Source organism: Ursus americanus, chromosome 34 (assembly GCF_024610735.1).
Source record: "Ursus americanus isolate L20-20 chromosome 34, mUrsAme1.1.p, whole genome shotgun sequence".
In the NCBI taxonomy this organism is placed as follows: domain Eukaryota; kingdom Metazoa; phylum Chordata; class Mammalia; order Carnivora; family Ursidae; genus Ursus; species Ursus americanus.
In genome coordinates, this window is record NC_142160.1 from 13,016,028 (window position 1) to 13,031,864 (window position 15,837).

General features: G+C 42.4%; 1 protein-coding gene across 3 annotated transcripts in view; it reads right to left on the bottom strand.

Moving 5' to 3' along the window:
- Positions 1-15,837, bottom strand: part of CEMIP2 (cell migration inducing hyaluronidase 2) — a 125,402-nt gene that overhangs the window by 26,303 nt on the left and 83,262 nt on the right. The window contains exon 23 of one of the 3 annotated variants that reach the window (XM_087858783.1): positions 5,207-6,483. The exons of 1 other annotated variant lie outside the window; for it this stretch is intronic. In XM_087858783.1, coding sequence (XP_087714909.1) covers positions 6,468-6,483 — 16 coding nt within the window. In that variant the 3' untranslated portion in view covers positions 5,207-6,467. Of the gene's footprint in view, positions 1-5,206; positions 6,484-15,837 lie in introns of those variants that run through there. One more of the 3 variants, XM_045772616.2, reaches the window with a different exon arrangement.

Below are 15,837 nucleotides of genomic sequence, written 5' to 3' on the forward strand. Positions count from 1 at the left end.
AGAGAATCACAGCTTAGGAAAACAGAAACCTCCAATGAAACCAATACCGGGGAGGAAACCTCAAATGTAACTGACAAATTGCTGGAGGCTCAGTGCTGACAAGTGGACAGTGACTATTGGAGAAAAATCCTTTCATGCTTCCAGCAGGGGAAAAGGATCCATTTTGAAATATGCTAGAGAATTTTCTTTTTTTTTTTTTTTAAAGATTTTATTTATTTATTTGACAGAGATAGAGACAGCCAGCGAGAGAGGGAACACAAGCAGGGGGAGTGGAAGAGGAAGAAGCAGGCTCATAGCAGAGGAGCCTGATGTGGGGCTCGATCCCATAACGCCGGGATCACACCCTGAGCCGAAGGCAGACGCTCAACCGCTGTGCCACCCAGGCGCCCCGCTAGAGAATTTTCTTAACAAGACCTGCTCTCAAGAGAGCCTGACCTGCTGGGATTTTTATCAGAACCTAACCAATTTCTGGGAAGGGAGCTATCCAACTAGAGCTCACTCCCATCCACCCCACCTAACTGGGAGGGGTGGGGGAGGCAGAGGCACGTGTGAAATTGACAGTGCAGAGGCACTGGCTCTGGAACACTGAGACCTAATTGTAGGGCTATCAAACACCTCCTCCTCCCCCACACCACACCACCACACTACTAAAGGTCTATTTACTAGAGGGTTTTTTTTTAACCAGTACACCATGTCTGGCTTTTAACAAAAAAGCACAAAACATGCTAAAGCAAAAAACAGTTTGAAGAGACAGAACAAACATCAGAACCAGACTCAGACATGCCAGGAATGAGAACTATTATTAGGTCTATTATTATGAGACCGGGAATTTAAAACCACTGTGATTAATATGCCCAGGGCTCTAATGGAAAAAAATTGACAACAGGCAAGAATAGATGGGTAATCAGAGAGATGGAAATTCTAAAAAAGAATCAAAAAGAAATGCTAGCAATCAAAACCAGCATAACAGAAATGAAAAATGCCTTCAATGCGCTTGTCTGTAGACCAGATACAGCTGAGGAAAGAACCTCTAGGTTTGTGCAAATGTCAACAGGAACTTCAAAATGTGAAATGCAAAAAGAATGAGGACTGAAAAAAACAGACAAACAAACGGAATACTGAAGAGCTGTGGAACAATTACAAAAAGTGTGACATCTAAGTGTAATGCGAATATCAGAAGCGGAATGATGTATAGTAATCAAGCTTGCATCTGTATGACCAATTAAGAGAAGTACTCTCCCTGTAACTCTTTGTGAAATTTCCGCACCACCAGATCATAAGCCACCCAAGAAGAGCATCTTTGAAGGCACACCTCATGTGCAGCAGGGATAGATGTAGAAACCATAAAGACCATCACTGTAACATAGTTTGAATAAGGTCTAAACAGGTGCTGGCAGATGCTGGCACAGATACTATGGCTGAGCTAGGTAAGCAGCTGCTATATTCCTCCCACAGTACCTTGGCAGCACCTCATGACCCTTCTCAATGCAATGCATTGAGCAGTTGCTTCCAATTTACTGGAGTTAGCATGCAAAAGGAATTCTGGTATTCATATTTCTAAGCTGTGTCTGAGGCAGCTTCCTTCTACAAAACAGTAATTGGTTAAAAATAATAATAATAACAATAATAATAAATAATAATGTCAAATGAACTTGAAAATACCAAATCAAAACTATACAGTTGTTTTTAACTGCCAAACTTCACCATGTACGTTATTCATTTCTATTTTCCGAACTTCCTACACCAGGAAGGAACAGCTCACAGAATGAGTGCTCCCTGGAACAGACTTCAACACAATTGGTTCTAGAAGCATTCATGGATCCACGGTTTATGGGAAAATAGAGAAGTCTGGAGAGAGAGCAGCAGTTAGCAAATTTTCTCCATAAAAGGCCAGTTAGTAAATATGGGGGTTTTACAGACCAGGAGGTCTCTGTCACAACTACTAACCTCTGCTATGGTAGCCAAAAAACAACCATAGTCAACACTGGGTGTAGCTGTGTTCCAATAAAACTTTATTTAGGAAAAGAGGCCTGTGAGCTATAGTTGGCCAGCTCCTGCTATAGAGCATAACGACGATACTTTGACCAAAAAAAAAAATCTTTTATTCAACAAATGCTAATTGAGTGCCTACTATGTGTGCTCTGCTCTGCACAGATGAATATATGTGTTGGGGGAGACCATAGGATTTCGGGCACAGACACACACAAAGTCACAAGAACATCATAGTTTACATTTACAGGCAGTTTTTCACTTGACTTGTTTTAAAACTAGTATTTTTAGGGATGCCTGGGTGGCTCAGTCGGTTACGCACCTGCCTTTGGCTCAGGTCATAATCCCAGGGCCCCACGTCGAGCCCCACGTCGGGCTCCCTACTCTGCAGGGAATCTGCTTCTCCCTCTCCCTCTGCCCACCCTACCCCCCTCCACCCCCGCTCGTGATCTCTCTAACAATAAAATCTTTAAAAAATAAAATAAAATTGGTATTTTTAGTACCACCATTGCACAGAAAAGGACATGAGACTCAAAGTTCCTTGGGTGGCCGGCCGTGCTGGAGAAGGCCGCTAGAAATGGAAGGTGGATGGCCACACCTCTAGTATGGCATTTTTAGGTCACCTATACTTTCTGTGTCAACTTAACATTGCCTTCAATTTATATTGAAAACATCAGGAAAAAAATAGCTTATCAGCTTTTGCCTTAGGCGATGGAAATAAATCCAAGCCCAGGGGGTTCTACGTTCCAGGGTGGAAGAGATTCTTGGGTTGTTCAAAGAGACTGACCACATCTCTTCCAACTCACTAGTCGTCTCGCAGAACTCAAAACTTGGCCAGTGGGAAGGCAAGATAGAAGTACCCTCTGTTCTTTTTCAATGTTTTGTTTCAAAATCCTGAACGAAGAGCTTTATTGAAGTCTGACTAGCCTTTATCCTGCAAAACTTTCTGAACAAAGCCTCCACAGCTTGGTTCTTTTCCAGGTTCTGTTGATTCTGGGAAATCAAGCTAACCTCAGACATGCTTGGGCTTTGTTCAAATCACCACCAGCCTCTATTTACACGCCTGTTCCCCGTGTCAGCTGTTTAGACTATGGCCTTCAGATAACTGCTGCCCCCAGTTACACCACGTCCTTCCCTAGGAAAAGAGAACTCCAGGACGATTCAAGCATTTGGCATCTCCCAACTACAGAAGCAGGGAAGAGGAAGCAACTTACAATGAAAGGGGATATTGGTGCCCACGATTACTTTCTCAAGCTCTGTTCCTGTATCCTTTCTAATTGTAACCTTTTTGAATAAGCACTAGGAGTTAGCCTCTTTTAGACAAAAGAAACCATTGAAGTCCCCATAACACTATATACCAAGTGGCTGTTGTGAAACAATTAGCATTGTGGCCAGACATAGGGCTCGGATTTTAAAAAGTGCTGCGTTCCTTGAAATTCCGTAGGCTTGGCTGCCCCGCTGGCCACAGACAGAGCCACTGGAATGTTTCACACAGCAAATGTTGCTCTCGGCCTAAGCCGTTTGTTTCTCTTTTTAGAATTCCTATGGAAAATTTCCTATGAAACAGATTTGAGAGTCAGAATGAATAAAGAGCTTCCCTTTGAACAACTGTCTTCCACTCCCCCATCCCTGCCACACCAGATGAAAGAACAAAAAAAAAAAAAAAATTGTTCTCAGACTACACAAGAGAATTTGGGCCTCCTAAGGGCTTATAAAAGCTAAAGAAAGTGGGGGCCATTCTTGTATGTGTTTAAATGAATGATCGACATGAAAGCAAATTCCTGAAATTCTCCTTGGACTGGCATCATTCAGTATAGGCCATTCCCAAACCAAAGTATTGTGCCTACATCCGCCAACGGGGATTGTCACCACTCGTAAACATCTGTAGATTTAACTCACCCCAGAGCTCTAAAGAAGGGGAATCGGGCCTTCATGATTTCTGCAGAACAAACCCAGCTTGACCCCACAGGGGACAAAAACAAAGCAAAGCAAAATGAAATCACAAGAAATAGCTATGATTATGGGAAGGCAGAATACAGAGATAGGGAATGGAGAAGAGGGTTGTGCTTGGGAATTTGTAACAGACAGTAAGGAACACCTGACCAGCACTGAGAACCCTGCCTTCCCTTAGGCAAATAAGGAAGCCATACATTGACGTGGCTTTAATGCCCTAGCAGCTTACCTAATAAACTCACCAAAATCTCAGCCTATACAGACCGTCCCTGACCTACCATGGTTTAAGATTTTTCTCCTTTAGGATGGTGCAAAAGCGACATATCTTCAGTAGAAACAGTGCCTCGAATTTCGAATTTGGATCTTTTCCCAGCTTAGCAAGATGCAGTGCCCACCCTCTGAGCCGGGCAGGGAGGGGCAGCGAGCTACGGCCCCCAGGCGTCCCCACAATCACCAGGGTAAATAACGGAGAGGCTTACAACTGTTCTGTACCCACTCAGCCATTCCGGTTTTCATTTTCAGGGCAGTATTCAATAAATTATATAAGATCTTCAAAACTTGGTTATAAAATGGGCTTCGTGTTAGATGAATTCGCCCAGCTCTCCGTTCATGTGCTCTGCGCACGTTGAAGGAGGCCTAGGCGAAGCTCTGGTGTTCCTTAGGTTAGATGTACTCCAGGCATTTTCAACTTAAGATATTTCAACTTACAAAGGGTTTGTGGAGATGGAACCCCATCTGAAGTAAAGGACGATCTGTCCCCGCCTCAAAGTTGCAAAATCAAAACACCAACCAAGCCAACTAGGTTTTAAAGTCGTAGCCAATCAGGGGCGCCTGGGTGGCACAGCGGTTGAGCGTCTGCCTTCGGCTCAGGGCGTGATCCCAGCGTTATGGGATCGAGCCCCACATCAGGCTCCTCCGCTATGAGCCTGCTTCTTCCTCTCCCACTCCCCCTGCTTGTGTTCCCTCTCTCGCTGGCTGTCTCTATCTCTGTCGAATAAATAAATAAAATGTTAAAAAAAAAAAAGTCGTAGCCAATCAGTAATTTCCTTACTTTGCTTCCACCTTTTCTCCAAAAGAAACTCCCCGCAGCCGCTGTGGGTGGGGCGCTCGTGGCTAGGCAGCTCGGGGCTGCTGGATTTGACTCACTGTTTGCTCAAATACATTCTTAATATTGTACGTGTGCCTCAGTTTATCTTTTAACAGTCCTGATGTCAGGAGCGGGAACTGAAGAGACCCCCCCCCCCTACCCGGCCCCTCACGACGCCCGTCCCCCACCGCCACCACGTGCCCGGGGAGCAACGAGCCAGCCGGCGCACCCACCTGTTGAGCCCTTCGGCTCACTGCTTCTGGGGGGGGCGGTGGGGGGAGGCCTCTGGCAGTCGCCTTCCTATCCCAGCGTCACGGATTCTGTGAGGCGCTTTCAGACTCCCAGAGCATTTCTTCTTCCAGGACTGAGTGTGGAGACCGGCCCGAGTCAGACTGGGTCCGACTTCGAAAGCGGTCCGGACCTGGGTCCGACTTGGAAACCAGTCCGGGTCTGGATCCGACTAGGAAACCGGCCCGGGCATCTGTCGGACCGAGTCTGACCTGGAAAACAAACCTTACCTGGGTCAGACTGGGTGCGACTTGGAAAGTGTACCGAGTCAGGGGTCAGACTAGGTCCGACTTAGAAAAAGGACTCTGTCAGACTGAGACACCCTGACTTTCTGTTTGATTTCCATCTTAGTCGAAGATCCTCTCCCCGATGTAAAGAAGCAAATTAATAATGTGCCTGGGGCGGGGGAAACCTGGATATCATTCAAGTTGAAACACTGTGGTTCTTTAATGTTTCGTTTTTTCAGATTTAAGGAAAGCCTTCTCTCTTTTTCTCTAAGCTATCGGCAATTTTGTAACGTATACTTTTGTGAACAGAATTCAAACGTTTGCTATTTCTCCGTACCGGAGCCCTCCAGTTCTAGAGGCCAGGAGTCCAAAATCAAGGTGTCATTAGTGTTGGTACCTTCTGGAGGCTCATAGAGAACGCATTTCTTACCTCTTCTCTATTGTGTGATGGCTGCTGGCAATCCCTGGCATTCCTTGGCCTGTGATCGCATGACTCCAGTCTCTGTCCCCAGCTTCGCACCGCCTTTGTCCTGTATCTTTGCCAAATCTTCCTCCCCTTCCTCTTAGAAGGATACCTGTCACCATATTTAGAGCCCATCCTAAATCTAGGGTAATCTCATCCCAAGATCCTTAATTTTATTACATCTGCAAAGACCCAACTTCCAAATAAGGTCATATTCACAAGTACCAGGGATTAAGCCTTGAACAGATCCATTGGGGGAATACTACACAGTCCTTTTGAAAGCATGAGAACAATGATTCCACACCCCCTTTTTCATTTCAGGAACGGAGCCAGATACCAGAAACCCATAAATGAGTAAAATTAATGCAGTCCTTATCCTCAGGCTCAGACGAGTCTTCACCTTCTCTCCTGCCGATAGCCCGTTGGAAATGGTTTCCGAATTTTTCTCCTGGCTTCAAGTCTAACAAGTGTTACATCTGAAACAAGACAAGACAAAACAAGACAAAACAAAACAAAAAACCTATAATAGCCCAAACAGGCACGGTTATGCTACAATAACAACCACTATGTCTCCGTGTCTCCAAACAACGGTTTAGGTCTTATTTGTGTCTGTGACAAATGAGCTGAGGATCTTCTCAGTGTCATTCTCACTCGGAGACAAAGGCTCATGCTTCCATAGCAGCTCAGGCAGGAAAATGCTCAATGACAAATCAGATAGCGTCTCTTAGGGTTTCTGCCCAAAAGTGGCACATGTCACATTCATTCATTAGCATTCGTCACTGTAAGGTCTGCGGCCATGCCTAACTTCAAGGCAGGGAGAGAAGTACAATCCTGATAGAGGCTTTGAAGTAGGAAACACTGGAAATAGTCAGCAAAGAGCTCTAACAGCTCCCATGATCGTCATACTGTTTAAGCATCTTCCATGGATACATCCCACCTGCAGGGCAAAATGTACACTCCTTAGCATGGCCCCCGGGCTCTATGTAGTGACCCCACTGTTGTTTTCAGCTTCATTTCTCCCTCCTTCGTTCACACACACACACACACACACACACACACACATATGCTCCAGATACTCTAAATTTAACTACTCAAAATTCCCTGCCAGGTCAGCCTCTCTGTAGCCTCAGGGCATTTGTTCACCCCCTTACCTTTACCCGGAGCAACCTTTGCCCTTATTCTTTCTCCAAGATTTTTCTTAAAGGTCACTTCCTCTCTGAAATCATCTCCTCAGCTCAAATTAAACCCCCCATCTGTGATCACATTTCCTTCTTGCATATCTCATTTTTGCGTTGATTTAAGCACTCGAGAAGCAAATTGTGTGCCGAGCACTGTGTTGCAATAGAGAAAAGGGCCCAGCCCCAGCGCTCAAACGCTTGTGTCGCTTGTGGCGTGGGGGAGAGATCTGGGTAGAGAGCAAAGGGTGTGTGAAGCTCAGAGATGAGAAAACATGTGGTGGTTTGGAGAACTGAAAATATGTACTTAGGAAATACAGGGGAAATATGTGGCCTCCATTATAAAGCAAACTGAACCACGGATCTTGAATTAGAGAACAAGAGAGTGCCTATTTCCTACTTTCATGATTCATCATGATTTGGCTCCTTTTCTATCAGTCTCTAAGAGAGATATTCCTCTTTGTCTCTCTCTTTTTTTTAATTAAATTCTGCCTCCAACGTGGGGTTTGAACTCATGACCCCAAGAGCAGGAGTCGTATGCTCTACCCACTGAGCCAGCCAGATACCCCCCTCCTCTTTGTCTCTCAATGGCACCTCCTATTATTATGTGTTATCTTTCTTTTTCTCTACACAATTTCTTGCTTAATACCCTATTAGAATTCTCTTAATGTTAACATTTTTCAATATTAATATTGTTACATCAAATTTGTTAGTATATCAGTTTCTCTCCTTTCATTTTGATCACTCCAAATCCTTTTAAGGCATATCTATAAATAGCATATAATTATTATGTTTTTTAAATTGAAGTATAATTGCCATATAACCTTATATTAGTTCCAGGTGTAAAACATAATGATTCGGTATTTGTATTTACTGCAAAATGATCGCTACAAGTCTAGTTAACAAGTTACCATACATACTTACGCATTTTTTTCTTGGGAAGAGAACTTTTAAGATCTACCCTCTTACGAATTTCACTGTTTAATCCCAAACTGAGAGATTTTTGTATTCAATATTAAGAGAAGTGAGAATAACCTGCATCTATGTATTATAATTATTGATGTATTTGGGTTAATTTCTACCATCTTTATATTTTATTTATTTATTTATTTACTTTTGCTCTTCATTCTTATTGTTTTTCTTCTTTCTGCTTTCATTAAATAGATCAATTTTTTCGGCTTCTTTCTTTTCACTTTCCAGTTTGGAAGTTACGCATTTTGTTTACGCTTAGCATACATTCTTACACTTACAATATGCTGACAAAGTCAAAGTTAATCAGTATCTCTATTCTCTATTGGAAAAGACGGGACCTTGGCACACAGTAACTTCCTCTGCATCCTGATGAGGCCGGACACTTGGTTCCCGGAGCCGTTTTGAAAGCATAAGCAGAACTGTAGTTGTTTAGTTGTGCTATTAACTTAGCTCCACGTTCTGTTTTGTTCCCTACTTATGCACCCCTTAACCTCACGCACAGTCATTGACTTGGCCTTTTTACCTCTACTCTCTGTTTATGCACCGATTGTACAAACTTAATGGGGACTGGAGGGTAACATTTGTCTTGAAATTATCTAATGTTCCTGATAGAACCAGTTCTGAAGGGTGCCTCATGGTCCAGAAGAACACAGGGCTCTAGGTTGTTTCAAGCCCCGCCCCCTTAAAGTTTTCAAGAAACCCCTCAGTCTCCTCTCAGGTATCCACCTCCTTCCCCAAACATATATAAGCTGCCCCTGGGCTCCACAGGGCAAGACAGCTTTGAGAATCATCCCTTGCCTTCCTTTTGGGCTGCCCTTCTGATAATAAAGCTCTCTTTGCTTCAAAACCAGCGTCTCGGACATTGGCTTACTGCTCATCAGATGCACGGACAAGTTGAATCTGGTAACAATGACTTCCAAGTTATTATGAAGTGTTTTATTTCCAGCTTGTTTCCAAACACAAATATTGTTATACTTGTTAGGTTATGAAAAGTACTTTTTAAAACCATGTTCCATGTTTTACTGCTCTCTTTATTCATCGTTGCTTCTCGGACCGCATAGCATCACTCTGCAATCAGAGGAGCCTGCCTCATTTTGGTCGAGGAGAGCATCTTCATCAGTGGTAGGTAGAATCTTGCTTTGTGGGTGCAGTTGTCTACTGCTAATTACCAAGGGGGAAGTTAGCTATTTAGATGTGCCCATCTGCTGTCTACAGCACCACCGTCAGAACTGAGCATCTGGGACCCTGGAGTGGGACCCAGCATTTGGAGGGTTTCTCTTGCCCCCCATCCACAGTGGCCATCTTCAAGAACCAAGGAATCCAGGAGCCCAAGAAGACACAAACCTCTGCGCATGCACCTCTTGTCCTCTTCTGGACCATGTTTCAAAGATTCAGGACTCGACTCTCCTGTGTGGATGGCAATATTTAGGGGCTGGCTTTCAGTATAAGTTTCTAGTCCCAGTGAAACTTCTGCTCCCGCTCTTTGAACTAGTTGCTTCCTAGTTTCCAACAAGTATACATTTTCCTTTATTCATTTTGAGTTCAGCTATGTGTGTGCAGGGGTGGGGCGAATTTGAAAAAAATGCATTACTAATAATTCTATATGTTTTGAGTAGAGGGGTTGTTGGAGGCTAGGGAAGCTAGATTTAGTATGTACTAAATCCACTGCCTTAACCTTAATTTTACATGTAAATTAAAGTAAAATAAAATTCGTTGAATCACATTAATTAGCTTTAAAAAAAACTACTAGGGACGCCTGGGTGGCTCAGTCGGTTAAGTGTCTGCCTTCGGCTCAGGTTATGATCCCAGGGTCCTGGGATTGAGTCCCACATCAGGCTCCCTGCTCAGCAGGGAGTCTGCTTCTCCCACTGCCTGCTGCTCCCCCTGCTTGTGCGTGCTCCCTCTCTGGCAAATAAATAAATAAAAAAAACTGCTATACATTAAGTAATCCTCTTACTGTGGCCCAAATCATACCTTGAACTAAGTATGATTAATGCTAAGGCCTAGGGCAAATTGCTTTATCATTCTGAGCTACAATTTCTCTCTTTTTTAAAAGATTTTATTTATTTATTTATTTATTTATTTATTTATTTATTTAAGAAACAGAGAAAGCATGAGGGGAGAAGGGACTGAGGGAGAGGGAGAAGCAGGTTCCTCACTGAGCAGGGATCCCAACATGGGGCTCAACATGAGGCTCAATCCCAGGCCCTGGGATCATGACCTGACCCAAAGTCAGACACTTAAGCTACTGAGCCACCCAGACACCCCAACAATTTCTCTTTTTAAAAAAGGTGAGTGGGTTGGGGCGCCTGGGTGGCACAGCGGTTAAGCGTCTGCCTTCGGGTCAGGGCGTGATCCCGGCATTATGGGATCGAGCCCCACATCAGGCTCCTCTGCTATGAGCCTGCTTCTTCCTCTCCCACTCCCCCTGCTTGTGTTCTCTCTCTCGCTGGCTGTCTCTACCTCTGTCAAATAAATAAATAAAATCTTTAAAATAAATAAAATAAAATAAAATAAAATAAAATAAAATAAAATAAAATAAAAAAGGAGAGTGGTATGGGCTGCACATAGCAACTTCCTTCCAAAGAGTACAGCCTAGAAAGAGGAGAAAACAGAGTAACTTTACAGATGAGAAACCGACAAACACTACCTCTGCCAGAGACTCAAGGTTAACATCAAAGATGATAAGTCATGTTAATAATATGTATACTTGATACAATCTGATGAGAACAGTACTTTACTTCTGTGGTGGTCTTCTCCAATGTAATTATGAGAAAAATATCAGGCCAATTCCAATGAAGGACAGTGTACGAATTCCCTAACTACTACACTCAAAACTGGCAAAGTCATTAGAAACAACAAAAAAGGGAAAGTCTGAGAAACTGCTATAACTGAGAGGAGCCCAAGGAGACATGACAAATACATTCACATAGTATCTTAGATGGGATTCTAGAACAGATAAAGTACATTAGTTAAAAACCAACATAGATTGAATAAAACATAAACTCTATTTGGTTCATTAATTGTAGCAAACGTACCAACTACTGTAAGATGTTAATTATATGGAAAACTAGGTGTGGGGATATATGGGAACTCTTTGTGCTGTACAATCTTCACAATTTTTCTATCCATCTAAAACTATTCTAAAATTAAAAGTTCATTTAAAAAGATCTTTTTAAAAAGGAAAAAATTGGATGAGATAATTTTTTTTTAAAGCTCAATGTTCTTTTTTCTTTTTTTAAGATTTTAGTTATTTACTTTCACAGAGACAGCCAGCGAGAGAGGGAACACAAGCAGGGGGAGTGGGAGAGGAAGAAGCAGGCTCCTAGCGGAGAAGCCTGATGTGGGGCTTGATCCCAGAACGCTGGGATCACGCCCTGAGCCGAAGGCAGACGCTTAACTGCTGTGCCACCCAGGCGCCCCTGGATGAGATGAGTTTTAAGAGTTTTTAACCTCAACATTCTGATATCTAAATCTAAAATAATGAATCTCTAAGGTCAGCAAGAGTAGAAGGAAACTGGATCATGCAGCTTCAACAATATGTTTGCAACCATAAATATCATGTCACCAATACTTCTGTATTTATTTGTACCTTCTCTATGTAAGGGCCAAGGGCAGGCCACCCACAAGTAGGGCCACTTTGGCAGGAACATTTTTTTCTGTGAAAAGCAATCAAAACCCAGCAGATTCTGGAAAAGCTGTTTATCTCCCCCCTCAATTGTCGCTTACATCAGGAAGAAAGCTGTGTAACAGAGTCCCCTTTACCCAAGAAACTTACCGTGTCATAGGGAAACCTTTGACTCCAAACATCTCCTCTCACCTTCTTGTTAATGGTCTTTCTCCCTTTTGCATCCTCAGACCCCTACCCCTCTCCTTAGCTCACAGAAGCATCATGTTGCCTCACTGTCTGGAATTTCCATGTCTGTGGATTCCCTATACATACGTGATTAAATTTGATTTTCTCCTGTTAATCTGTCTCACATCAGTTTGATTCTTAGTCCAGCTAGAAGGACCTTGAAGAGAAGAGGAAATTCTTCCTCTCCAACAATTGACTTAGTTGGCAGGATACTTGAACTCAGAGGACATTGCTTGCCCCGGACACCGCTGCAGTGGAGAGGTCATTGGGAAATCTGACAAATAGGCAGCACATGTTAACATTTCTTGCCCTGGCAGCTTCCTGACATCTCTATATCTGTGGAGTCAGACGAAGGGTAAGTAGTGAGAGTCCTGACACTATGTCACCTCTAACCTCAAGAAAACTTCCGTGTAATGAGGTACACTGTAAAACCACACACAGCCAACAACCCCATGGCATATACATGGCATATACCTCTTAGGTGTTAATATGGCTCCAATAGACCCAAAGCTCAGCTAATGCTGTTAATGTACATATTAGTTTCCTTTTGTCTTGTTCTATGTCCTAAGAGCTTGGCTTTGTGACCAATGAGAACCTTCTCTTTGGTCTCTACCATCCTGAGGGTGCACTTAACTGAGGTGCACTTTGGAGGCCAAACAGACCAGGAATCCAAGTCTCTCTCCCTCTCCCTCTCTTTCTGTCTGGCCATGCCAGCTCTCAGGGGTGTTTGTCATGAGATGTTCCAACCCACAGGAACCTTTGTCATGTCAATCTTTGTTGCCTGGTAGCGTGGAAAGTCCCATTCCAGTACTGCCAGCCCAGCGTCGCAGATTAGCAGGTCTGTGGCTAGAGGTATGTCATGCGCTGGGGGGAGGCTGGAGACACTGTTTTCATTACACCATGCTTACCACCTGTGCAACAAACATCTTTGTTTTTGTAGGCTAATTTTGACAGTGAACTTTTGGATCATGGGGCTGCATCAGCTATGCCCTCTTTGGACACCTCTTGCATCTTTGGTTAAGCCATTAAGCCATATTGGTTTGAGTCATTATTAATAGATCCTACTCATCAATGGCCAGATGATGGATCCTTTAAATTGCCTGTATTTACAAGAAAAATATTCTATCTTTGGAATTTCCATGCCTGTGTGGATTTCCCATATATATGCTATTAACTTTGACTTTTCTCCTATCACTCTGTCTTATGTCAATTTGATTCTTAGTCCAGCTAGAAAGACTTTGAAAGGAAGAGGAAATTCTTCCTCCCCAACATCTACCAGTATTACCCTTTCTAAATGTATTTATATTGATACTTAAACATAATTCATTCATTTTAACTGGAATATATTAGTGCATTTTATGAGTACACTATAATGTATTTATGTGATCCCTCAATAATGAGCATCCAGGTTCTGTCCCAATTTTTTACTCATATAAACCCAGCCATAAATATCCCCACATATTTCCTTGCACACATGAACAGGAAACTCATAGGAATATATATATAACTAGGATAACTTATATACAAAACTATTAGATACTACCAATTTGATCTCCAAAGTGTTTTTACTCACTTTCCAGCCAACAATATATCCAAAAGTTTCATTTCCTCTACATATTCATAAACCCTTTGAATAGTATCTTTTTTTTTTTTTTTTAAGATTTCTTTATTTCAGAGAGAGCACATGGGCGGAGGGGCAGAGAGAGTCTTAAGCAGACTCCTGCACTGAGTTTGGAGCCCAATGTTGGGGCGAAATCTCATGACCCTGAGATCACAACCTGAGCTGAAACCAAGAGTCAGTTGCTTAACTGACTGCACCACCCAGGCACCCCAATATCTCACTTTTTAATTGCGTTATCCCTAAACACTAATATCTTTTTCAAATATGTATTTGCTTCTCAGGTTTCCTGTTCTGAGTTGGATATGATTAACACTCACCCATTTTCCCTTGGTTTGCTTTTATTTTTAATGTTAATGATTTATATAAGTTCTTTATATGTTTTTGAGTTACACTAGTTACAAATACCTTATCCAAATTTATGCTGTGTCTCTTGGCTTTGCTTGAGATACTGTCATACAAAATGATTACATTGTAATCTAGTAAACAATTTCTTTTTTTTTCTTATTTTTTTAAGATCTATTTATTTAGGAGTGCCTGGGTGGCTCAGTCGGTTAAGTGTCTGCCTTAGACTCAGGTCATGATCTCGGGGTCCTGGGATAGAGTCCCTCATTGGGTTCTCTGCTCAGACGGAGAGGGAAAATTTAGCAGACTCTGCACTCAGCCCAGAGCCGCACATGGGGCTCAGTCTCAGGACCCTGAGATCACCTGAGCCAAAACCAAGAGTGGGATGCTTAACCAACTGCACCACCCAGGTGCCCCTGTGTTTTTTATATATTTAACATCTATTTCTCTCTTCCAATGTCAAAACTATATTCTTCTGTATTTTCTCTAAAAGTTTTATAGTTCTACTTTTCACACTTAAATGTTTAATTCATATGGAGTTTGTTTTTCTTCACGGTGTTTGGTAGGAATCCAACTGTATCTTTTTCCATGGAGAACCATTTATTCTCACTCTATTTATTGAGTAGTTTATCTCTTACCCACTGATTGTAATGCCATCATTGTTAGAAGTCTATTTCTGGGTGCTGTGATTCATTCCACTGTTTAGGCTGCTTATTTAAATGCAGATTTGGGGGTTTCAACCAAAAATTCTAACTCAATCCACCTAAAATGGAACCCCTGAATCTGCAGTTTTAACAGTAAATTCCACGGTTCTGATGGAAACAGCCCATAAACCTCATTTTAAACGGATAATTCTGGGCTTTGGAAAACAATCGAGAACAAAACCCAGAAGATAACACTCCATAACAGTGATGTCTGTCCTTTATAACCATTCTTTTTCCATGTGGTACCTGAAACCTTAACATTCACCGTTACAGCCCATTTCAAGGCAACCTCACAGAAGTCTCATCAGAAAGGCTAAACTGTTCTTTCTCTCTAAACGTAGAAACTCATACCAAGCAGATGGGCACATCTAAATAGCTAACTTCCCCCATGGTAATTAGCAGTAGACTTAACTTCAACCACAAAGGAAGATTCTACTTACCTCTGATGAAGATGCTCTCCTTGACCAGAATGAGTCAGGCTCCTCTGGCTTCTTCTTCTGACTAGGCCCCTGACCTTGGGTTCTTGGGACCTTTGGGCCCATTTAATCCAGTTTTAGCAGGATTCCTGCTGTGTCAGTTTAGGGAAAATCCCCCACCCTTGGTATCTTATCACCCTGTCAAAAATCCTGTAAGGCCGGAATCCCCCTACTCCTGTTTCCTCTTACTAATTTCCCATCACCCAATCTCCACCCTGCTCCTTGGCTATGAATGTCCATTTGTCCTTGTTGTATTCCGAACTGAGCTCCATCCACTCTCCTGGTACAAAACTCCATTGTAATACCCCTTGAATAAAGTCCACCTTACCGTCTTTCACAAGAGTCCTGAGCATTTTTTTTTTTTTGTTTAACACTGTACATACCAGTAAAATATTCTCTGTATAGCCCTCACCAAGACAAAGTCCTTTAACAGGGTAGGAACCAAATTTCGTTTTTAAAATGTAAGTATTTGACATGTGGTGGATCTCATCCCAAATCCTCAATTATATAATTACAAAAAAAGAAAAGAAAATCTATGTTTCAAAGAAACATCCTTAATATAAAATTCATGTCACTTATCTCAAAGTTAGACACCCAAGCGTATTAAGGCTAAACAAAACAGAAGCAGTATTCAAAAATGCAAATTGCATTGAACATTGTGAAGAATCTGTGTTAATAAATAAC